This window comes from Tauraco erythrolophus, chromosome 13 (assembly GCF_009769465.1).
Source record: "Tauraco erythrolophus isolate bTauEry1 chromosome 13, bTauEry1.pri, whole genome shotgun sequence".
NCBI lineage: Eukaryota > Metazoa > Chordata > Aves > Musophagiformes > Musophagidae > Tauraco > Tauraco erythrolophus.
The window spans coordinates 1,466,779-1,489,985 of NC_141477.1; the positions used below are offsets into that span (position 1 = coordinate 1,466,779).

The 23,207-nt window shown below is 53.5% G+C and overlaps 2 protein-coding genes across 7 annotated transcripts; both read left to right on the forward strand.

The window, feature by feature from the left end:
* The first annotated feature begins 219 nt into the window (after positions 1-219).
* Positions 220-7,265, forward strand: ARR3 (arrestin 3). The gene is made up of 17 exons (XM_086619451.1): positions 220-236; positions 754-784; positions 1,151-1,211; positions 1,561-1,605; positions 2,015-2,214; positions 2,325-2,384; positions 2,641-2,708; positions 3,023-3,158; positions 3,259-3,343; positions 3,469-3,541; positions 4,062-4,199; positions 4,700-4,783; positions 5,082-5,105; positions 5,185-5,237; positions 5,609-5,618; positions 6,831-6,833; positions 7,166-7,265. Exons 1-17 carry the CDS (start codon positions 220-222, stop codon positions 7,263-7,265), a joined length of 1,188 nt encoding a protein of 395 aa, XP_086475577.1.
* A 555-nt stretch (positions 7,266-7,820) lies between these two features.
* Positions 7,821-21,517, forward strand: RAB41 (RAB41, member RAS oncogene family). 6 transcript variants are annotated; one of them, XM_086619379.1, is made up of 9 exons: positions 7,821-7,914; positions 9,458-9,516; positions 10,567-10,620; positions 17,115-17,220; positions 17,490-17,602; positions 18,565-18,649; positions 18,808-18,881; positions 20,113-20,179; positions 20,730-21,517. In XM_086619379.1, the coding sequence occupies exons 1-9, from the start codon at positions 7,836-7,838 to the stop codon at positions 20,792-20,794; spliced, it is 702 nt and encodes a 233-aa protein (XP_086475505.1). In that variant the 5' UTR covers positions 7,821-7,835; the 3' UTR covers positions 20,795-21,517. The 6 variants fall into 6 exon arrangements, with proteins under 6 accessions (XP_086475505.1, XP_086475506.1, XP_086475508.1 ...); XM_086619380.1 differs by lacking the exons at positions 17,115-17,220; positions 18,565-18,649 and adding an exon at positions 12,728-12,833 and having other exon boundaries at positions 17,490-17,601; positions 18,788-18,881; XM_086619382.1 differs by lacking the exon at positions 18,565-18,649 and having other exon boundaries at positions 17,112-17,220; positions 17,490-17,601; positions 18,788-18,881.
* The last annotated feature ends 1,690 nt before the right edge of the window (positions 21,518-23,207 follow it).

Sequence of the window (23,207 nt, forward strand, 5' to 3'; positions counted from 1 at the left end):
CCCACCAGGTCTCCAGCCACTGCTGTGTGCCCCCTGTGCCAGCTGAGCCCAGAGCATCCCAGCTCGGCGAAAGGCCCAGCAGCGCCGTAGCCCGGGGCTCTGCCCTTGGCTGGGATGTGGCTGGAGATGGCCAACAGCTGCCCCTTCCCCACTGCCTCACCTGGCACTTCCCCTCCATCTCTCCCCGCAGATCCTCGCCCGCGCAGCCGCTGACTTAAAATGGCAGACGGAGCAAAGTAAGTGTCTTTTTTCCTTTGTTGTGGTTTGTTTTTTTTTTTTTTTTAAATTGGGATGGACTGGAGCACTGCAGGGCAGGAGCAGAGGGAGAAAGCAAGACCCTGACCCGCTGCCTCCACGGGCTGGTACACGAGCTCACCACAGATGGAGTGAGCCATCACAGAGCCACCAAAACACCTTCTCTTTTCTTCTTCTGCATGTCCGTGCTTTTTCACTTGCCCTTAACACACAGCCAGCTAACGCACGCTGAGCTCAGGAGCATGGCATCCCCCAGGGCAGCCAGATGGGGTGGGTTTGGCTCCGAATTTGCAGGACACTAAATTCCTCCAGGCCAGGACATCCCGTGCATGCTCTGGTGTAGCTCCTGGAGATGCACCACGACACAGGGAAGCCCCCACCTCCTCGCCCCAGGGAGACGACTGGCTGCCCCCTCCCTCCCTGCCCTGGGAGCAGGCTGGGCCACATCCAGCCTCATCCAGGGCATTCCCAACCCGTCTGTCTGTGTTTCTTCCGCAGGGTGTTCAAGAAGACCAGCCCCAACAGCAAGGTGAGCCCACGCACGCAGCGTGTGCCCCGACACTGGGCATGGGGCAGCCCAAGGTGCTGGCTGTGCCAGGGCTCCTCCGGGGTGGCTGTGCCCACAGATGGGACGCGGGCTGGGTTTCCCTTCCCTTTGAAATTGGATTGATTCCTGCTATACCTGCCATGATGCCACCACAGGGCTCGCTTTTAAAAATGGGAATTAAAAAAAAAACCCCACCTATACGAACCCTTGAATGCGAAGTCTGGTCCGACGTGCTAATGGCAGAGTTAACGAGCCCCACCATGCAAATCAGGGCTTGAAATTTTTGGCTAATTCACTGGCAAACACTAACCCGTTCCCTTCTTTCCTTTTGCCATGTGCTGCCTCCAGCTATCCATCTACCTGGGGAAGAGAGACTTTGTGGATCATGTGGAGTCGGTGGACTCTGTAGGTGAGTCGGGCTGTGCCCACTGCAGAGGGGGAAGTACGGGCAGCGAGTGGCCAGGGAGACTGGAGGAGCAAGGGCAGCTCCGGAGGAGCAAAGATCCCATTTTCCTGCAAATACCCTTAGGGAAAAATGGTGGGGAAAGGGACAAAACAACCTGGTCACACTGCAAAACGACCCGGCCACGCTGCTGGCGGAGATGCTGGCGGAGGCATCGCCATCCCCTTGATGGCAGCTCCCCTCGGTCACCTTCCCAGCTGACGAGCAGATGATTTGAATTTCAAAAGTTCTGTGTTTTTGCAAGGACCTTCCTGGGCGCTGAGCTCACCAGCCCTTCTTCCCTGTTTGCTTGCAGATGGCGTCTGCCTGATCGACCCGGAGTACCTAAAGGACAGAAAAGGTATTAACACAGAAAACCCCACGTTACAAAGGGGAGGGATGGAAACTGGTGCAAAGCTCACCAGCAACCGGGGACTGTGGTCGGGTTAAAGCCACGACGGGCCGGCTGCAGCTCGCCAGACGCCGGGGCCACGGCAGCTCACGGGCAGGGGATGGCTGCCTCCTTCTTCCCATCTCTTCTGCCCAGGGCACCGGCTCTGAAGCTACCCATGCCTTGCAGAAAGTTGTGATGAATCTCGTTAACTTTATAGTTAGTGTTTGAGGTCCAGGTCCTGATAACAGAGTCATATTTCTCCTGAAGAGTTATTAAAGTAGTTTTTCTTTCTTCCCTCTTTGTTCACCCCCTTTCCCCCCGTGCCTTCCCTTTATCCCACCCCTCACCCCTCTCCTCTCCATTTCCATCCGGTCAGTGTACGTGACGCTGACTTGCGCGTTTCGCTACGGCCGAGATGACCTCGACGTGATTGGGTTGACCTTCAGGAAGGACCTCTACGTCCTGACCACCCAGATCTTCCCGCCAGTGCCAGACCAGACACCCAAAACCCTCACTCCTTTGCAGGACAAGCTGATGAAGAAGCTTGGGGAGAACGCCTATCCCTTCACCTTCGAGGTAGGGGCTGCTCAGCCCTTCCTGACCACACACCCCCACAGTGTGCATCAGGGCTCATCTCTAGGCACGCTCTCTATTTACTTTTTTCTCTCTTTCCTTGTTCTGCCCAGATTGCCACCAACCTGCCCTGCTCGGTCACCCTCCAGCCGGGACCAGACGATGTGGGAAAGGTGAGCTGCTGTCCCTGACCCGTGTCCCCTGGACCCATTCCCCGTGGCAGGGGGTTAAGCTGTGGGGTGCCAAAAACGAAAGCAGCTTCTCTTTCATGGGGACATGGCCCATAGGGTGAGGGTTGAGGAGGAAGGATGGCTGGAGCTGGGACCAGGATCTCCAGGGATGCAGTGGAGGAAGGAAGGAGGGGAATGAACCTAAACCTCAGGCAGCTCTGAGCCCCTCCTGCTTAGTGGCTGTATGTGTTCCCCCCAGGCCTGCGGTGTGGACTTTGAAGTCAAAGGATTTTGTGCTGAAAACCTGGAGGAGAAAATTCACAAGAGGTATTTGCAGGGGATCTCTTTCCTGCCCCATGGCCCTAAAACCAAACCACCAGATTGTTTTGGGGTGGCCAGCTGAGGGGTTGGGCCGAGGACCTGCTGTCAGCCTGCACCACGCTTGGATGGGGTGCTCTGCCCCAAGGAGGGGCAGTGGTCCCCATGTTGGCGCCCACCACGTCCTAAGAGCAGGCTGCAGCTTGCACCCTTTGGCTAGAGATGCTGTGATGTCCCCAAAGACAGCTGACACGTCCCCCTTGAGGGCCACGTCGACATGTCCCTGACGGGGGGACTGGGGGTCACTGCTTCTCGCCCCACAGGAACTCGGTGCGCCTCATCATCCGCAAGATCCAGTTTGCACCCCTGCAGATGGGGCCGCCCCCGAAGACGGAGACCACCCGGCAGTTCATGATGTCCGACAAGCCGCTGCACCTCGAAGCCTCCCTGGACAAGGAGGTCAGTACTGAGGCTGTCCCCTGGCTCGTGCCCCCACGTGCATCCCCAGCGATGGGGACTGGGATGCCCGGTCACGTAACCGAGCCTCTTCCCACTGCAGATCTACTACCACGGAGACCCCATCAATGTGAACGTCAACATCAACAACACCACCAATAAGATTGTGAAAAAAATTAAGATCACGGGTGAGAGGGGGCAGGAGGGGCACGTTCCAGTGCCCACCACCTCCCGGCCTCCCTGTCGGAGACGGGGACCGCGTGCCTGTGCCCCTGCCACGACACCAACGCTGCTCCCTCTTGTCTCTCCGCAGTTGAGCAGATCACAGACGTGGTCCTCTACTCGCTGGATAAATACACGAAGACTGTGTGCACCGAGGAGATAAAGTAAGTAAAAAGGGGCTGGGGGTGGCGCGGCATCACGGCCAGAGGGAGGAAGAGAAAGGAGGAGGAGGAGGGGAGAACGATGGGGAGAGGGGGTGGGGAAGCCAGTTTCACACCAGGTGGCAAAAATATCAGGGTTAGAAGGGCAAATGCAGAGGAAGCAGAGGAGAGGGAAGGCTGTGGACATCGTGGCCCCCAGCACAAGCTGGTGTGGGCTGGGAGGTCCCTGGGGGAAGGTGCACAGCTGCTCCCGGCCGCTTCCTCTCCTCGCTTTGCATGTCGGAGGGCGGCCGCAGGCTCTGCGCCCCTGAGAACCAGCCGGGCTGCAGCGAAGGCGGGGGATAGAAAAAAGAAGTGGTTGTACAAGGGAACGAAAGGGTGAAACTGGCCCAGGCAGCTGCATGGGGAGGGCGGGCTGGGGGGGTCTGGCTCTGCTTGGGTGTCTGGTGCGCTGCTGAGCATCCCTGGCGGGTGCCCACTAGGCTGGCGCTGGCTCTGAGCTCTCCTCTCCCACCCCTTCCAGCGAGAACGTGGCAGCCAACTCCACCTTCTCCAAAACGTACTCCGTCACCCCGCTGCTCTCAGCCAACCGTGAGAAGCGAGGCCTCGCTCTCGATGGCAAGCTCAAGCACGAGGACACCAACCTGGCCTCCACCACCATGTAAGAGCTGGCGGGGCTCCCGCGCTGCCCGCCACGGCCGGACCCACGCCTTCCTCTGACTCCGACAGCTTCCTGCTGCTCTGGATGCTCTGGGCTCCTGCCAAGGGTCTCCCAGACCTCCTGTGCTGGAACATGTAGGGATTTTGTGACATGGCTACAGAGCCACCTCTCCATCTTGTAGGAGACACGTAGCCTTCCAGTGCCAACCATCGTCCAAAGCCCCTGTATCCCTCTGCAGAGCTGCACCGAGCCTTGTCCCGGGACTAAATCCCAGCTCAGGCAGCTCAAGTGGCCTCTGGAAGCTGCTCTGTGGCTTCAGCCAAGCGACCTGCCCTCCCCTCTCTCTTACTGACACGTCGTGTTGTCCTCTCCTGCTAAATCCCAGTGCACCCCACAGGAAATTGGGCATGGAGAGAGCCCTGGGAGCTGCCGTGGGGGGAGTGGACGGGGTCTATGAGCAGCACTGCCCACCTCACTGCTCCGCTCTGCCTTTCTCCTAGCCTGAGACCCGGCATGGACAAGGAGGTGCTGGGCATCCTGGTGTCCTACAAAGTGAAGGTCAACCTGGTGGTGTCCCGAGGAGGGTGAGGCTCTGTGGGCACGGGGGTAGGGACCATCCCCTTGGGCCGTGCTGTGGGATCCTGTACCACCAGGCAGATGATGATGGGACTCACACCATGGGTCCCCTTGTCCCTGCCTTTCTCCCCTGCACTGTGGGACAGCCGGGTGCTGGGCTGCTCTCTGACTCCCACCCCTCCAGCCCCATCACCACTGCCCGTCACCCCTACTATAAATCATCTTCTACCTTACTATAAAGCAAAGACTAACACCTCCACTCCTCTGCCTCGGCTGATTTCTGTCCCTTCTCTCCCGCTGCCGCAGCATCCTGGGGGATCTCACTTCCAGGTAAGGGGGGAGCTGCCTGCAGGGTTGAGCATGGTGCGGCAGTGGGCGGGTTTATTGGAAGAAGTGCTTTTCCTTCCAGTGATGTTGGAGTCGAGCTGCCTGTCATCCTGATGCACCCGAAGCCTGCGGACGGTAAGTAGTGCTTGGGATGCTGCCAAACCATGGGGGAGGAAGAGGCAGTTCCCGTTCAGAGGGGAACTGGTGGTAAAAGCAACGCTAATGCAGCCATCTCCATGCCAAGGGCTCTGCTCTGCCCCGGCATTCCGGCTGTGGGATGGGTAGAGCTGCTCCGGCCACACAGCAGCCACCCTCTATCTGGGACCAGCTGTGGGAGCAGCTCTCCTCCCCGTGGCACCCTGGCTGCCACCCGCCTCAAAGTCTCTCCAGAAAAACACGCGAGCATTAAGAAGAGATGTCAGTTGAAATGTCCTTTCTCTACTAACCTGCATCTGTGTCTCTCCCAATCCTTGCCTCCCTGCGCTTTGCTTTTCAATGGACTGCAGATAAGCCAAGGTAAAGAGACCTTCCCGTATACCTCAGGCCAGTGTTTCCTCTAACACGTAAACCACACAGATCCATCGCAGATGGATCACAGAATGTCAGGGATTGGAAGGGACCTCAAAGGATCACCTAGTCCAATCCCCCTGCCGGAGCAGGACCACCTAGATCAGATCACACAAGAACTCATCCAGGCGGGTTTGGAACATCTCCAGAGAAGGAGACTCCACAACCTCTCTGGGCAGCCAGATGTGATGCCCCTTTCCAGTCTGAGATTACATCCTGGGATTAAATCCTCCAGGCCTCAAAGTCCTGAGCCCAGTGTCACAGGAGACAGCATGCCACCCTCCATAGTGGCACAAGCAGCCAGAGCGTTGTCGCTCGCTGGGAGGATTCCAGTGCTGGGCTCGACACGTGTCCTGCAAATTTCCAGGGCTTGTTTTACAACTCCCCTTGCTGCAAACACAGCAGCCTCTCCTGCTGCAAGCCCAGACCTCGCCTTGCCCCTTGGAAGCAGCCGGCAGCGCTGCGCCCCCAGTCACAAGTGCCACCACCGGACAGAACATCCCCCATGGCTTTGGTCCCCACCTGCCCCGCGCCGTGCTCCTGCAGCTGCTGGAAGCAGGGCTTTGGCACCCAAGGGTGCACGGCCGGCCTGCTGTAGCTGGTGGCTACGGCACGGCCAAGGCAACGCCGCTTCCCGCGCGATGGCCACACGGTCTGCCGCCGGTCACAGCGCCGTGCCCCCGCATGCTCCCCACTGCCAGAGCTCTCTTCTCCTTCCACCACATGAGCTTGTTCCAGCTGAAGCCACATCTGGGGTTGCTTCCCTCTGGGAAGCCACAGAGTGCCAAACCCATTCCTGGCAGCCACAACCGGCCCGCAGCCGGCCCCTGCTTGCGCAGGGCCAAAAGGCTGGTTTTGTGCCTGGTTACACCCTGCAACTGGACCTGAGCGCTGGGATTTGGAGCCTGGAAACTCGGTCTGCGACTGCAGGGCTTCCACCCCAAAGCCTATCCGTTTCCCGGCTCAGCGAGGCTATTTGAACTTCCAGAGGAGGAAACCTCTTGGCGTGTCCCCTCCATCACTCCCTGTGGGTTCTGCCAAGTCGTTTCACATTCGCGAGCTTTTGGAATCGGTTTTGCTGACTCTTTTTTTCCGCTTGCTTCCCCCGCTTTTCATTTTGTGGCCCTCCCTCGATGTCATCCGCCGCCCGCCTTGCGCAAGGAGGTAACTAATCTCTTTGTCTCCACTTTAATTTCTTTTCCTTCCCTTTTTCCCCTTGACGATGCAAACCACTGCCTTAACCCCAAAAGTTGCAGGCGAGAGCCCAGGTCACGCGCTCTCGCAGCCGAGCCAGCAATCCGTCCTCCATTTGTGTGCTGGGATCAGGCCATGGCTGACCGCTCCCCGTGGGGTGACGGGGATGGGGCGAGCGGGATTTGGGCACTGTCCCCTCGTAGGAGCAGGGTCCGGGTGTCAGCAGGGATTTCACCCCCTTCGCTCCGGTGCATCCCAGGCAGCCGGACCGCGGGCTCACCGCGCTCTGCTCTCTTTCCCAGTGAGGAGGACATCGTCATCGAGGAATTTGCTCGCCAGAAGCTCAAGGGGGAGAAGGACGACGAAGACGAGAAGGAGGAGGCCGACAAAGAGGAAAGCTAACCTGCCGCCTGCTCGCACCGGCCCCGCACGCCCCGGTGCGGCACGCAGCCGCCCGTAGCCCGTTCCCCGCGGTGCACCGTACCCCCTTAGGTCCCCCCTCCTCCCCCGGGCTCCTTGCACCGACTCCCAGCCCCGGTTGCAGCGGCAGGAGCTGCGGCGTCTCCTCCCGGCACCGTCCGGCTGCAAAGCCCCCCCCGCACGCAGGACGGTGCACCGGAGCCCGGCCGAGCGCCGTCGCCAGCGTGTTCGTCGTCCGCCCGCGTTCCGCCATGCTCTGTGACACCGTTACAAATAAACCCGCCCCGGCGGCCCGGTGCAGGCTCCGTCTCGTGGTGCCGCGGTGGGTCCCGAAGCGGGCGGGCGGCCGGGCCCCGCCCACAGGCCCCTCCCGCCCCGCCGCCATGGCAACCGCCCGCCCCGGGGGGCGGGGCGGGGGTGACGCGCGGCGGTGACGCCGGCGGAAGTGACGAGCGGGAGCGGCTGGGCGGGGCGGCGGCGGGGCCGGTGTGCGCGCGCGGCGGTGTCTCCTTCTCCTCAGTCACGGCTCCGGCTCGGCCTCCCCGCGCCGCCATGTCCGCCCCCGGCAGCGGCGGCGAGTTCGGGAACCCGCTGCGGAAGTTCAAGCTCGTCTTCCTGGGCGAGCAGAGCGGTGAGCGGGCGGGGGGCGGCGCCGGTGGGGCTCGGCGTGGGGGGGCTGAGGGGCCGCCGTGGGCCTCCCGCCGCGGCGGGCGGTGCGGAGCCGTGAGGGGCGGGGGGCGGAGGCGGCACCGTTGAGGGGCCGGAGCGTGTGTCGGGTTGCGGGAGGAAGCGCCGCGGGCTCCCGGGGAGGCTGGGGGGGCGATGACCCGGTAAGGGCCGGGGGTTGGGGGCCCGCGAGGGCCTCGCAGCGGCGGCGGAGCCGTTCGGGGCCTTTCTCTTCGCGGGAGGGGGAGGCGGCGGCGAGCCGTCCGCGGGGGGCGGCGGCCCGAGGGAGGGGCGGCCCCGCCGCGATCCGGCCTCAGGCCTCCGCCGGCGGGAGGCGGGGGCCTGGCGAGCGCCCGGCTCCCCGTATGCACCGCCGGGCCTTCTCCCCGGGGCCGGCCCGCAGTGCGGCCGCGCCGGGAGGAGGCGCGGGGCCGGGCGGGCCTTGCTGGCGGCCCGCAGAAACGCGGCGGCCGCTCCGCCCCGGTGCCATGTCCCTGGCCGTGCCCACAGCGGGCGTGCGGCCGTGCTGGAGAGAGGAGGTACGTGGCAGAGCGGAGCTGTTTGTGTAGCATGGCTGGTGCCTCTCATGGCTTCGTTTTTTTTTGTTTTACCTGGAGTTGCCTCCCTTTTGCACCCCTTTCCTCTTGATAGATGGATGAAGTGTGTCTTTCTTGAAATTGGGGTGTTCTGTGCTGTATTGATCTCTTTAGATCCTGCCTCCTTCTCGGTCCCAGAACTGTAGGTCTTGGAGGAATTTCCAGAAGCTGTCCAATTCCCCTGCCTTGCCGAGGTGGGATCGACATCTCTGCTGATTTTTAGCCCTCTCCGATGTTCACAATTTCACGACCTTTCCAGGCAGTTTATTCCTTTTCCCTCTTCAATCCACATCCTTTGAATTTTTCTAGGCCACCTCCAGCTTCCCGACTGGGAGGCAGAGATCTTGTCTTTGATTCCTGTTTGTTGTCAGGTCTGTGTTTCGTTCCTGGACAATATTTGGAGACACAAAGTTTTTAAACAAGCCGCCAACGTTTACTGTGTATGTAAAACCTTGCTGTGAAGAAAGGCTGTGAGATTTGCACGTTGCTTTTCTGTCCATCAAGAAGCAGCTAAATAGTGTCTTGTTCTTGTGTTTGCAAGCCCAGGACTGGGGGATTACATAAGGAGCAAAATATGAGTAACAAAGCAGATTCACTGCTTGCTTAAAGCAAACAAACAATTCTTTGTTGTAGCATCACGACGTGCCTAATTTGAGACCAGGTATTCCTGGTCAATTCCTCATCAGGTATTCCTCAGGATTATTTCTGACCTGCTGAGGTGGATTTGGCTTTTCATCCTTCTGTCGTGTTGTGAATGAGTTTCTCAGCTGGCTTTTTCGCAAGAGGGTGTAGCTGGGAGGTACCCTCAGATTGGCAACTTTGTTCTGATGATCTACCAACTTGTTGCTCCCAAAGCAGTGCTTATTTTTTTTTCCACTGCTGCTTGAAAGTAATTTTTTTCTTCTTTTGTAGTTGGGAAGACCTCTCTGATCACCAGGTTCATGTATGACAGTTTTGACAACACTTACCAGGTATGTGGTAGCCTGTTTTTTTTATATATATGGGTAAATCTGTTCCCTGCTATTAAAGTGTGTGCCTGGGAGAACTGTTAGGGGCAGGCACGTTTCCCTGTGAGATGTCGGTTCAGCATCACACATAAGGTTGTAACGTGCCCTGAAAGGGAGATGAGACTTCGTAATTAAGCCCAAGCATCTAATATGATGTCAGGAATTGCAGTGTGCAAAAAAGCATCAAGGTTTAAATCCTGTCTGGATATGTGAGAAGCCTTGAGGAAAACGGGGAGAAATGTTAGTTTATGGGGTTGGCTCACAGAGAAGGCGATGGTCGGGGGGACTGGCGATGGATATGGAAGTCCCAGAAAACAGAAGGAATAAGAAATGAAGATGCTTATCAGAGTTCTTGGTCTCTAGCATGCAAGTACAAAGTGTAGATAGATCTGCAGGAAGTCAGCGTGGTATGTTCTCTCTCTGTGTCTCTCTGTTTTCATTATTACTATTTTTTTTACTAAAAGACCATAGATAGAAAAAGCCAGGGAAATCTCGGCAAGGGCAGAGTAGTGCAGGGCTGAGGAGGCTGCAGAAAGGAGACTTGCAGAAAGAACTGCCTGGGAAACGAAGCTCCTGGATGTCACTGCAAAGGAAGCATGTTCTTAATTGTAAAGTCCTGAATAAACATTGCTTTTTAGCCTTCAGCACGCCATTTCTATCAGTGATTTGCTATTCCTTTTCATTATTTCTGACACGATAATTCTTGCCAGGCTGAGTTGCGTAGACCAGAAGGAGATGCCGGTTCAGATGTGGTCTGTGGTAAGATGTGTGAATGTCTGAGGCCAAAATCGAGTCTTGGAGGTTCTCTGCAGTTGGGAGGTGTTGGAAGAACGATGTGAAATGATGATGGTGCAGATACACAGACTGCTTTGTTTGTATCCACTGTATCGAAGGCAAATGGCTTCCACAGCTTCGTGATAAGTTTGTGAACGTTGCTGAGAGTTTGCACGGAAAGATCTGATGCGCGGATGCTGGAAGGCATGTTGCAGTTACTGATGCTTTTCTTCTTTCCAGGCGACCATTGGAATTGATTTCCTGTCAAAAACCATGTATCTTGAAGACCGCACGGTGAGTGAGGCGTCTGTGCCACAGCATGGCAACCGCAGCCGGGGAGCCGCGGCCGCTGCGCCTCTGGAGGCTGCTGGAGTCCCCCAGCAGCCTCCGGAGGGACAGCCTTGGTGAACCAAGTCACTGACCCGCTCTTCTGTTTCTGGTGCTTGCTGACACCTGATACCTCCCGAGTGAAGTTGGAATCTTTCATGCAAAACTGGGGCAAGCTAATGTCCGTGTCCCAGGGAATGGGCTGTCTGCTGCGTGTACCTTAGGTGTCATTTCCTCCCGGAATTTGCAGCTCTGGCCCTGGGCTTGGCATTGTAGATGGGTCTGAGCAGACCTCAGGTAGTTCCCAGTCCTGAAGCCATCCACGATTACCAGTGGTGGCATGGCTTCTCACCGTAGCAAGGCTCCTTTTGTAACATGGTTCTGACATACTGTTACTAAAGCAATCTTGGGTTTAGCTTGCATGAGATTCCTTTTTGCAGAAAGAAATCCCTCACATCCCTCTCCTGTCTTTCAGTATTTGCCTCTTCACTAGTTCATGCTGTGCTGGCACTTGCCTTTCTGCTGGTTTTGCTGCTGGCTGAGAAGTATGGAACCGTGGTGGGGAGGAGGGGCTGGTGGTGCAATGGGAGTCCTGTGTGTTGCTTTGGGTCTTTTGCTTCTGAAGAAGTCTTACCCAGCGTGTGTGGTGAGCTTCCCAAGTGCTTCTCTGCCATCTCGCCAGTGAGTCACTATTAGAAAAGACCTTACTTTGTGTTTGTTTGGGAGAAACTATTTGGATAACATTCTTCAACAGTACTGGCAGTAGCAGAAGAAGAAAAAGATGTTGGGATTTCTCCTTGACACTTGGGAAGGCAAGTTGGAATGCCTGTGTGCTGTTTTCAGCAGCGTAGTCTTGGTTTCTTGTAGCTGTGTAGGTCAGGATGTCATCCACCCTCTGGCCTGCTATCCAGAAAATACCATTTTCTTTCCAACGCTGGATATACTGTTAGCTTTCCTGGTTATGTAAGTGGTCCACAGAGCCCCTAAAGCCTGTTTAAATAATAAAGAGGTGTTGAGTGTGGATAAGAGGAGGGAGAAATACAAGCACACATGGTAGGAGGATTCAGGCGTTGAAATAATTTCTCTGGTCTGGCTGATGCCGTATCTTGCAAGAGGCTTTGGCTGCGCTTGGCATGAGGAGTGCTGAGCCTCTGGCTGTCATGTGTGCTTTGGTGTGTTCGATATGTCCTTGCACCAAAGAACATATCCCGAAATGGTGCCTGTGCCAAATCCCTCGGCTCTAAAAACGGCCTGGGTAGTATGTACTGGCCAGCAGAAGGAACAAATGTATGTGGAGTTGAGTTCCTCAAAACCATCATCTCCTTTAGCCTGCCACAGAGAGCAGCTGAGTGTGCCATTTCCAGCACGTGGGATTGCACTGGGAGCTGTGGCACTGAGCGAACTGGGACCACAGGAAGCCCCATGGTCAATCCTGACAGTCAGGCTGACAGCTCTGTGTTCCAGCTGCAACCTCATTTGGGAAACACTGAGTGGGATTTCCTTTCCTGTGTCGTGATATCTTCTCAGACTTGTGGGATCTGAGCGCAGGATAAGCCAGTCTAGAGGGTGTTCGCTGTTGTGGCTCGCACCCTGCTGCTCTGTGGCACCACACCTGTTTTCCCGGTGGGTTGGTAGCTGGGTGGGGTGGTCCTTACTGGAGTGACCACATCCAGCTGCCGTGGGCTGCAGCCGGGTCGCGTGGCCGTTGCAGCCAGAGCCCTGGCATGGCAGGGTGCACTGAGAGGTATGTGTGCCCATTTCCATCGCTAGCAGGTGCTCTGAGTACTGTTTAGGGGTATCCTGGGTTTGTGATTAACTGGGAGAAGGTGTTTGTGTGTGGGTCACCAGTGGGGCTGTGGAGGGAGGGAGGGAGCTTTCCCAGCTGTGCTGCACTGAGGTCACTGCTAGAATGGCTCTTTTCACATTTCTGTTCCGTTTTACCTTTCCTTTTGCTGCATTGTTTTTGCCTTGCAATTTTTTTTTTTTTTATTTTTATTTCACTTGAGTTTTGGTTTTGTTTTCCATTTCCCTGCTCTTCCCTTTCCCTCTTCCCCTACGCTTTTCCATTTCCCAGATCAGGCTGCAGCTGTGGGACACAGCCGGCCAGGAGCGGTTCCGCAGCCTCATTCCCAGCTACATCCGAGACTCTGCTGTGGCTGTCATTGTCTTTGACATCACAAGTAGGTATTGAGCCAGAGGGGCTGCAGGGACCTTGCTTTTAACGTGTGCCTTCTGTGCACTGGACGTGGTGGTGGTGTCTGAAAGGGGCTAAAGCAGGCCAGCAACCCCAGGACTGCAGGTGTTTCCTGGGCTGAGGGGAAATAGCTGAGCATCTTCCCCTACAACCAATGGTAACTCCATCCCATAATTCAGAAACTGGGGAGTTGTTTAACCTTGCGCTGCTCAAAGCTCAGACAGTGGAAGTGATACACAGAGGATTAGCAGGTAGGTGAACAGGGGTTGTGACTTCCCGTGTGTCTGTGTTGATTGGAGTGAAAGATGATTGGAAGCCTTTGGAAAGCTTTTTACTTTCTTTTTTTTATTATTTTTTTAAACCTCAGAATGAATTTCTTTTCCTTTCTGGATAACTGGAGAGGTAATACAAGTAACAGCTTCAGGTGCTGAAGCAAAGGAACACTGTCAGAGTAGGCAAAGCAGTGCAACACCTATTTAAATAAAAGCTGTGCAGCGACTTACAAGGATTCAAGACTCTCATTTCTTTGGAGAAGAGCTGTGGATTCGTATGACTAACAAGAACTTTCCAAAGAGAAGAGATGCAGCTGCTGTAATTTCTAAAGAATAAACAAGGGTAGAGGGAAATCCTCCATAACTTTTGGCATAAATGTTTCAATATAAGATATTAATACAATTATTTCCTTATAACTCCTTGTTATTGATCCCACTTGATCTGGCTTTTTTGGTTAAGCTATGTTATCAGCATAAATATCTAGACAGGATTTATACCAATGAGCCAACACCATGTGGACAAAGTCTAGGAAAAGATTGTAGCAGATGAAAAACCTCTGGCCCACCTTTATTCTGTCACAAACTCTGCATTTTAGGGAGGCTTTATGGACCAGGAGTTTGTTTCACCTTGGTTCACTGAAGTGCTTAACAAACAGGAGACTTGTGGTATGGTTTGTCTTGCATGTGGAGGGCAGATGGTCTTTCTCCCAGTCCTGTAGCTTGAGTAGTTGGCTCTGGGAGGATTTCTGCTTTGGTGAAAACTAATGTAAAACTGAAGTGATCTGTTTGGGGTCTGAGGAGTGCTGAGATGTTGTGATTTGCCCAGCTGGCATCTAAATTCCACACGGTCGCTCGCTCACCCTCCCTCACCCCGTGGAATGGGGAAGAGAATTAAAGGGGAAAAGGGAAGGAGATTCCTGGGTTGAGATCAGTACAGTTTAATAATGATATTATAAAATTAAAAGTAATATTTATAATAATATATAGATGTAGAATGATGATCATGTATACAGACAAGTGATGCACAGTGTAATTGCTCACCATCCGATGACTAACACCTGTTTCATCCCAGCAATGGATTCTAAACCAGATAAGTCCTAACACCAAGTTCCCAGAGGAGAACAAGAGAGAGAGAGCCCCCAGAAGAGTGAAAGCCCTTCTTCCCGGTCAGCCCTCATCTCCATACTGGGAATGACATTGCATGCTATGGAATACTCTGTTGGCCAACTTGGCCCTCGATCCTAGGTCTGAGTTCAAATCCTAAGGGGAGTTGTGGCCCCTCTGTCCCACCATGCTCCCCCCAGCCCGTTGTGCTCCTGCACACTGGCAAAACACGGCGAGCCGAAAGGTCCTTGATGTCTCAGCACCAACTATGAACATCAGTGCACTGTCAGCTTTCTTCTCACAAGGAATCCCAGACTGAATCCAAAACACAGAGCTCTTCTAGCTCCTAAAAGGAAAAACTAACTCTGTCCCAGCTAAAACCAGGACAGATGTGCACGTGACGACTTACACTGGGAACTCATCTGGACTCATCCAGGTGAGGCAGTGTGGCAGGCGGCACAGGTTGGCACCTTTTCTCCCCACTGCTGCAACAAGTATAGGATGCTGTTTATCCAGGCAGGTGGAAAAATTGTGCCAGTCTAGGCTGTTCTTAACAGCTTCCAGACACGTCAGAAATAATTAAGTGATAGCTGATCTCATCATACTTTGGTAATGGTCTGATCTTTTCAGATAATTTCGTTTTTTCTTGTTACTGCTCTTTGTTCTGTTCTTAGTGGCTGTGAGGCTTTTAGTTTTCTTGTGTTATCGAAGCAGCCTCCTCATGTCCTTCTGACGGCGGGATGATGGTGAGCACTAGTGCAATTAGGAAAACACGTTTCCTTCACCACTCTGAAGAGCTACTTATTTGCATTGTCTTTAGTGGTAACTATTTGGGAACCTCAGCTAACCTCCTGTACGTTAATGCTGGTCATGGGAGTGTAAAACAGGGACAGTCCCATAGGTCATACCTAAGTACCAGCCAAGATGCTCTTAATTAGTAGAGAAGAACCGTTTGCTAGCGTGTAGGGAGCTGAGAAGAGAAATTGCTGAAGTTATTGTTAATCTGCTGGGCATCCTGAAATACAAGTGCCTGTGAAGACACCCATGGAGAAAGTCCATCCTGCAGCTCAGGCCCCCCTGTCTGAACAAGACCTTGTTTCTAAGAGAAGCTGGGTTGATTCTTGGTGGAGGATCTTTCATCCTTCCCTGCTGGTAGGGTCACTCGCACGCTGTCGTGTTGGAGTGCACTGTTTGTATTTTCTCTCCTCCTCCGATATGAGTGCACACAAACTTTGACTCCTGGAAACACAAAGCCACAGGGATATTGCTGCCAGCGTTCTCGGGTCACTTCAGGGGTGCCCGCGTGGTACCTGCATACAAGCTGAAGGCCTTCCCTCAAGTACTCCACTACAAGACTACCAAGGCCAGTTCTTCCCCAGTTCTGTGGTGCTTCCCCTAACTGCTGTTTTGCCTGTGAGGCTGAAGGTCGGGGTGTTTACATCACCACCTTGGTGACCTTCCTGGGTACAGTCTGATGTGGCAGCAATGCCTTGGGCTGTGTGGAAGCTTGTTGGGAAGTCCAGAAGCAAGAGCCAGAAGCTGTCATTACCAATCTGATCTGCCAGCACAGGAGTAATGTTGTCCAGGTGCTTGGAGCTTGTCACCCTGAGTTTCCTGGGGTAGTGAAGAGCCCTGACTTCTGCTGCTCCCTTTAAAAACAAGCATGAGCTAATTGCTTTAACAAACCTGGATCTTCCTTAAGCCCTGGGGCATCAGATCTGCATACCCCCATGTAGATAGGGTGTTGTCGTGAGTCACTTGTCGCAAGACACTTTGCAGACACGTGCTCTGTCCAGCTTCTGTGTCTCTTCTAACGAGCCGATTACTGGTCCGGAAGCTGCTTTCTCCCGTTTAGCCAGGCTCCTGCCAGCTGCCGTGTTAACCGCTGTCCTGTGCTCTCCCCGTTGCTGAGCAGGTGACTTTGGGAGCACATCTAACCAGTTCATGTAATTAAGCTGGGAATCAGTATCTGCCCTCCCTCGAAACTCCTGCCTGCTGAGAATGCTGGCAGCAATCCTGTTTTCTGGCAGTGTGTTGCTGCTTGTACAGCTCACCACGTGGGGTGATGGCTTGGAGGGACATGGTATCGCTCCTCGTTGTGAAAAGCTGTCGGTTAGCATAAACTGGGGGAGCTGGGCATGGTTTGACCATTGCTGTTCCAAATAGGCGGGTCCCAGACCTCATAGCTGTCACGTATAGAAGATCAGTTTGTGTTTGGGTGTAGTTCTGGGGATCAAACTGTACCTCTCGTGGCATTTGTGCTTGTTTGTGACTCCTGTGCTTGTCTGAAAGGGAGAGCCCGATGCCCTGTGTGTCACGTGAAGCCTACAGTGTGCAACCTTTGCTTTTGTTTCTGCTGGAACTTAAGTTACTGATGGTCTTAATCTTCCATGAAAATTCCCATTGCCATCTTCTGGGTGCTTGGTGCGGGAGGATGGATGCTGTTTTACTGTGTGATGTCTGGGCTGAGGCAGTGGCATGTCTGTCATGGGAGAATTGCCCAAAAGGCTTTGATCTGAGATGCTGTAGGCCAGGAGCCCTGTGCAGGCTCCGTGTGAAATCCTGGCTGGACAAGGAAGACCAGCTCTATTCCTTGTTAGCTGCCACTGTTGGCAATGAGGCAGTAGCCATAACCTAGAATTCTCTGGAATAGCAGAATCTCTAGGCAAGCAAAGGAGGTGATTAAAGCACTTCATGGACAAACAGAACCAGAAAAGCATCTTCTGTGGTGTTGGAATATTTGGGGCAAGATTTCAAGGTCAGCCTAAGCTTCTCAGATTGAGCTGCATACAGTGAATTCCAGAAATGGCCTTTTCTCTAAAGGACAGTTTCCTCCTTTCTTTTCTCTCTCGCTGTCTCTTTCTCTGCTCTCCCTGGCCTGGTACCAGCAGGTTCGGCTGCAGCTCTGGGACACAGCAGGCCAGGAGCGGTTCCGCAGTCTCATTCCCAGCTACATCCGCGACTCCACTATTGCTGTGGTAGTCTATGACATTACAAGTGAGTGATGCTTTGGTGTCTCGTTATTTGGAATGCTACCTGTAAGCAGAACTAGTGTGTTACAACCACAAGTTCTGCAAAAAGATGATTAACCTTAGAAATGGGTTTTCCCTGCCCTGTTTTTCTGTCTGAGTGGAAAACAGTTTGTGGGCCATGTATATGTGTGTGGTGTGGGGAGATTTGGAGAAGCCCCTCAGTACAGGCATAGCATTCCTCCTCTCTGAAAAGAAGTTCTAGCCTCAGCACTCCCGTTTGCTTCTTCCCTACAGACTTGAATTCTTTCCAGCAAACCTCCAAGTGGATTGATGACGTTCGGACAGAGAGGGGAAGCGATGTCATCATCATGTTGGTGGGGAACAAAACCGACCTGGCAGACAAGAGGTAATGGAGGGGAGCTGGCAGCCTTGCTGCCCTGACCAGTAAAAGCAAGGGACTGGCCGACCACTCTATCTTCAAAACCATTGTTGATTTTAAATGAAGCATAAATAGCTTGTCCTGCAAAAGCAAGGAAATCTGTCTTTTTTTTTTCTCCAATAATTTTATTTACGTGACTCTTTGTGTGCAACTGTAAGTTCATAGTAAAGTTTCTTGTTACAAGAGCACGAGCTTACAAAAGCAACTGAGCAAAATCCGAGATGTTCCACCTGAGCCAGCTCTGCGTGTTGACCACTTAGGGTCTCTTGTGCCCCCCTGGGAGCTAAAACTAGCTGCAGCTCCCTAGCTCAATAATCTGGCATTTAGATTTGAGGCTTTCTGATTTCTATCAAAATCCAGTTCTGTGTGGAACTGGAAAACCCAGTGGGATCATTTCTGCCTTGGAATATTTCCTGATAGTACGTAAGTGGAGCATGGTGCAGGACAGCTGGCCCGGCACTGCCGTAAGGATTAAAACTACCAGAAAATGGTTTGAAACGTAGCTACGGCTGAAGTTGATGTAGCACTAGAAATTCTTGTTTCAGAAGTTCATTGTAAGTGGCTGCAGTCCTCTTCTAGGCTCGAATCTGGAATTCTGCTGTATATCCAGGAGATATGCAGGAGAAGCTGCTGTGCCTCTCTGCTGAAAGGCGGTTAGGTTTGGGTTAGGCTGAAACACGGAGCCTCTTAGGGCTGGGCAAAGCCACAGCCTCGGGCTGAGCTCGCTCGCGTTATCCGAAATGGAATACAGTGCGTTGGGAGCCGTTCATCCTACGGTGCAAACCCAGGGATGATGGAAGGTAAGGACTGAGGCCAAAAGGCTGAGCTAAAAATAGCACTGTTCTTATTCAGTGCCGCGCACTATATTTTTCTTTCCTGTTAACGTCGCTTCAGTTGGTGGCTGGGTTTTTTCCTGCAGCTTTCTTTGTCTCATTTTTGGACTATTTTTCTTTGTTTTGGTTTTTCGTTTCTGTGATTTGTTCTTGTTGCTGTAGACAGGTTTCTGTAGAGGAGGGTGAGAGGAAAGCCCAAGAACTGGCTATGGTGTGTGTGTTGAAAGCAGTGCTAAAGCAGGGTGTAAGGTGCAGTCACAGACATCTCTAACTCTTCCTGTCTGTTCTTTCTTTCTGCTTCTGTTTGCGTCTCTGTCCAGGCAAATCACTACAGAAGAAGGTGAACAGAGAGCCAAAGAGCTGAACGTGATGTTCATTGAGACCAGTGCAAAGACTGGATACAATGTGAAACAGGTAAATCAATGTTCTGTCCTAAAGACGGGAAATCTGCCCTGCTCTGTGTGTGTGCTTCTGCTTGGGCTTCGTATTCTGTCAGACACTTACTCATTTTTTATCATCAAGCCCTGAAACGCTCCTTGCCCAGTGATCACTGCTGCTTTATCTAGCAGAAGCTCCTCTCCTGTCAAGTCAGTGATTACCTGTTAAAGCTGAGCAAACTTACCTTGAGGGACAGGATAGTCTGAAACGGGAATGTGCTGAGGGATAGGAGTGCCAGTATTTTGTGCAGCCCAGTCAAACATAATTTTGTACGTTCCCTTTGGTTTTATTAACTGTTAATGCATTGTTTTCTCAAATCAGTGTTGATATCAGTTGGGATAATTGCATGTGCTGATGCACTAGAGTAGAAAGTCCTGCTCCTGTTTGCAAGCTGCAGAGGAAGATCTTAGAATTGTTGAGGTTGGAAGGGATCTCTGGAGATCGTCTAGTCCAACCCTTGTGCTCAGAGCAGGCTACCCAGAAGTGACTGCAATCATCGTTAGCTGATGATTCCTCTAGTTTGTTTTGCAGCACTTTTCATCAGACTGCCCAGCAATGTCTGTATTGTGTCAGCTGCTGCGTTGATGTCAGCAGGAGGAGCTCTAAGCATTGACTGGGAAAATTGTGCAAAACCAGTTTTTGGTTTTTTTTTTTAATAGGAATACGATAGTCCTTCCAGCTCTAGCACATCCTTAATAGCTTAGGTGCAGCTCAGCAGAGCCAGCTGTTCTGCTTAGAAATGGCTGTTTTGCAGCAGGACTTAACTGAAAGGATGGGCTGTAAAACCTGAGTTATTCCATAGACTCCTTAAACCTTCGGCCTCTTGTGAGGCTGCTCGTCAGGAGTCTGGAGTTGTGCGCTGTAACACTGCTGCGTGCAAGAGCGGTCGAGGCTGGAAGTGGTAGATGACACGATTGCTGAGGGCAGGTGTCCCTGGAAGAACAGTTACTAATTAATTCCATGTTCCATTCAAGTAGAAACAGGTGAAAAATGAAACTGATCGGTAGGCATTGAATAACTTCTTTAATAAAACCTGATAAATTTCTTAGGTCAAATTCTTAGGGCATTTCTTGGTCGTTGATTTGCTTGCAAAAGTGCCCACATAACAAGTTTTCACAATTCGGACTCCTAAATCTGCTGCAAAGCAATGTTTGCCAACATGCCATTTTTCTGGCAAGCCTTCAGCTCAACTCCTGCTACTTTTCAGCTTTTCCGTCGCGTGGCTGCTGCCTTACCTGGGATGGACAGCACACCAGAGAAGAGCAAAGAAGACAGTATCCTTGCTTTTCTCGTCAGTAACTTTCCTGTTCTCACAGAGTTTTGCAATTCTCTTTTGTCAGGTTGGCCTTACTGGCTCTTTGGCACGCTGTGGGGACGGGCTTTACTGGGGTTGTGCAGAGAGATGGCTGAAACAGCCACTCGTGTGCTGCTTCTCTGTGGGTGTAAATGGAGGACTGTGCTTGTGGTCTGTGTGTAAATGTACACACCACTTCTAATGGCAAGCACAAGTTTGGCTTTCTCCACTTCAGCCTGGGGTAAGATTTGCCTAGTTTTAAAACACCGTGATACTCTCCTCTTTTTGCAGAGGGCTGTCTGGTGCACAGACCAGTCTGACTGGGCTCTGTCGTCGAGACTGTGTTGGCATGCCGAGTCCACTGGTTTCACAGTTTATGCTGTTCAGGCAGGCTGTGTTGTGCCCTGCTGGAACACTGCCCTCACCAAGAAGGGGCAGCTGGCAACCCTTTCAGTTACTGATCCCTTCCTCTGTTCTTTCCTCCTTGTTTTCCCTTGAGCTGGGTGATCTCCTTAACTCGCCTCGTGCAGTGATTGACATCAAACTAGAGAAACCTCCTGAGCAGCCAGTAACGGAGAGCGGGTGCTCCTGCTAACAGGCCCGTTCTGCAGCAGCACGTTCCCGGACCGGCCAGTCTCCCTGAAGAACATCACCGCTCATTGGCTAGGCAACCCTACTTTGTGGGCTGAAAAACCAGTTACTCAGCGAGCGAACTCCCTGTTTACTGGTGGGGAGCAGCCCCGGCCGCCCCTCTTACTGCATGGTATGAGCCCTGAGTGCAGAATGAGTGTCCTGTCTTTTTACTTTATTTTTTTATGTTGTTGCACTTTGGCACTGTAGTGCCCTTTACACTCTCTCTCTTCCTCTCCTCCTCCTCTTCCCCACCTTGAGCCTGTCTGCTCAGACGTATCTTGGGAATGCAATGGGAAAGTCACCAAGTTAGGGAAGACAAAAATAAAGCTTGGGGGTGGGCTGTCCACCTTCCACACTGCCTTGCATCTTAACCAGTTCCCTGCCCACTCCAGCCCTGTCTTTGTCCTGCATCCCCACTTCCTCTGTTGAAAGGCTGCTCCTTTTAAACCAGTCAGTTTGACTTGGCCTTGCCTTTTTGGATAATACAGGTTCTCTGTTTCTAGGCTTTTGCTTCCTGCAGGGCAGACACAATACTAGCTCCTCAGTTTCTCCTTTCTGTGGATGATCTTGGCGAACTCTTGCTCACGACTTCTGAGTTTTGCCCCTCGTGTTACACGCAGCACTGAAAACCCCCAAACTGCCATAGCTTTGGCGTTGTTGCACCCGTTTGCGCAGCAGAGACATCCCACAGCTGGAGTATCTTCCCACCCAGAGAGTGTTGGTGCTCGGTGAGTGCTGGCTGTCAGGTGTGGGGAAGGCAGAGGGGACAGAGGCTTTGCAGCGTGGGGCTGGGTGGGGAGAGATCCTTGGGATGGTTTGTCTGGGTCCTGTCTGTCAACAGTGAAAGCCAACAGTTATCCGAAATCCATCACTACAGGAGCAATACCTGCCCTGGGAGTCATGGATGCTCCTCAGGCTCCTTTCCTGGTCTCTCCTCTCTTGTTCCTCGTCACACAGACTGGGAGCTGCTTCATGCGGAGCAGGAGGGCTGCAGCAGATGGAAGGGCAGTGATAGCTCTTCTACCCTCATTCCTAGATTACTGCTTAATGGAGTCATACACAGCTGCTTCTGCCTTTGTGGTGGGTTTCTGGGCGATGGGGCTAGCAGCCCTTTCACTTCTGGAGTAGTGTCAATCCGCAGCATTGCCACAGCTGAGATGAGCAGCGGCAGGGATTTATTGTCAGACCTGGATGGAGGAACGGAGGGATGTATGCTGCTGAAGTGAATTTTGGTCTCACTTCTTGACCCTGGAGGTCAAGAAATGCATCCTCTTCCCCTGCCCCTGGTTTCTAATTACATTGGTAGAGCTTTTCAGAGACTTTTACTAGGGGGTTTTCATCCATCTATCTCAACCAGGAGTCGGTAGATTTGTCTGTTGACAGAGAGGAGACTAAACCAGTTGGATGGTGGGAAGCCATTCCCTGTTCTTTTCATCACCCGGCCTATGCCGTGCTGACAGGGCGATGCTCGTGGGCAGCAGGGCGACAGGCAGTGTGGCAGGTGGGGACAGCAGCGTTTGGTGGTTGTGACCCTGCCCTAGCAGGATGCCTGTCGGTCACTGACACAGCGTGTGTGCTTCGGGGCCTGTGGGCCGGCAAGGGAGGAGAAGGGGCAGCCTTGGAGCGGGAGCTGGCAGTGCCCGGCAGGGGGGGGAGCACCCGGCTCTCCTAGCACTGGGGCTGCTCTCCAGCCGCGTTGGCTACTGGTGGCAAGGGGCCTCGCTGCCAGTGACTGACCTTGTGTTCCCCAGAGCCCTGTCCCTTCCTCTCCGGGTGAGCTGGCCTGCAGGAGGAAGCTGGGATGTGGCTTCCCATTTCCCTCTGGAGTGTGTCCCCCCACCCCTTCCCCCCCAGTCCCAGCTGGCAGAGCCGGGTGCCAGCGCCGGCGGGCAGCTCAGCCCCTTCCCTCTGTACATAGCCCTGTTGTGTGGGAATTGCTGATGTTTGTCGGTGTGTCCGTGTCTGCCGTAGAACAGGTTTTGCTGTCCCCTTCTCACAGGCTGTCGTGGTGTTCCGAGTCACGGACCGGGGGGAGGGAGGGAGTAACGGGGAGGGGGGGCGGGTAACTAGTGAAATAAAGTAGTTCACTTCCCACTGTCTTCTCTATGGATGTGTATAATATGGAGTGTGTGTCTGGCCCTGCTGTCTCGTAGCTGTTAGCCGAGTACGTGTGACTATTACTCTGGGTATGGACTGTCTGACCACAGCCGTGTATCACTAAATAAAGTTATTTCACCGACGCCTGCGCTGTCCTGCTGCTGGAGGGCTCGGAGCCTTTTCTCTCGGGACGGGACTGGGTGGACCCAGGCACTCCAGCCCCGCTCCGCGCCGAGATGGAATGAGGCCAGGAGCACACGGGCTGAGCTGTGCTCCAG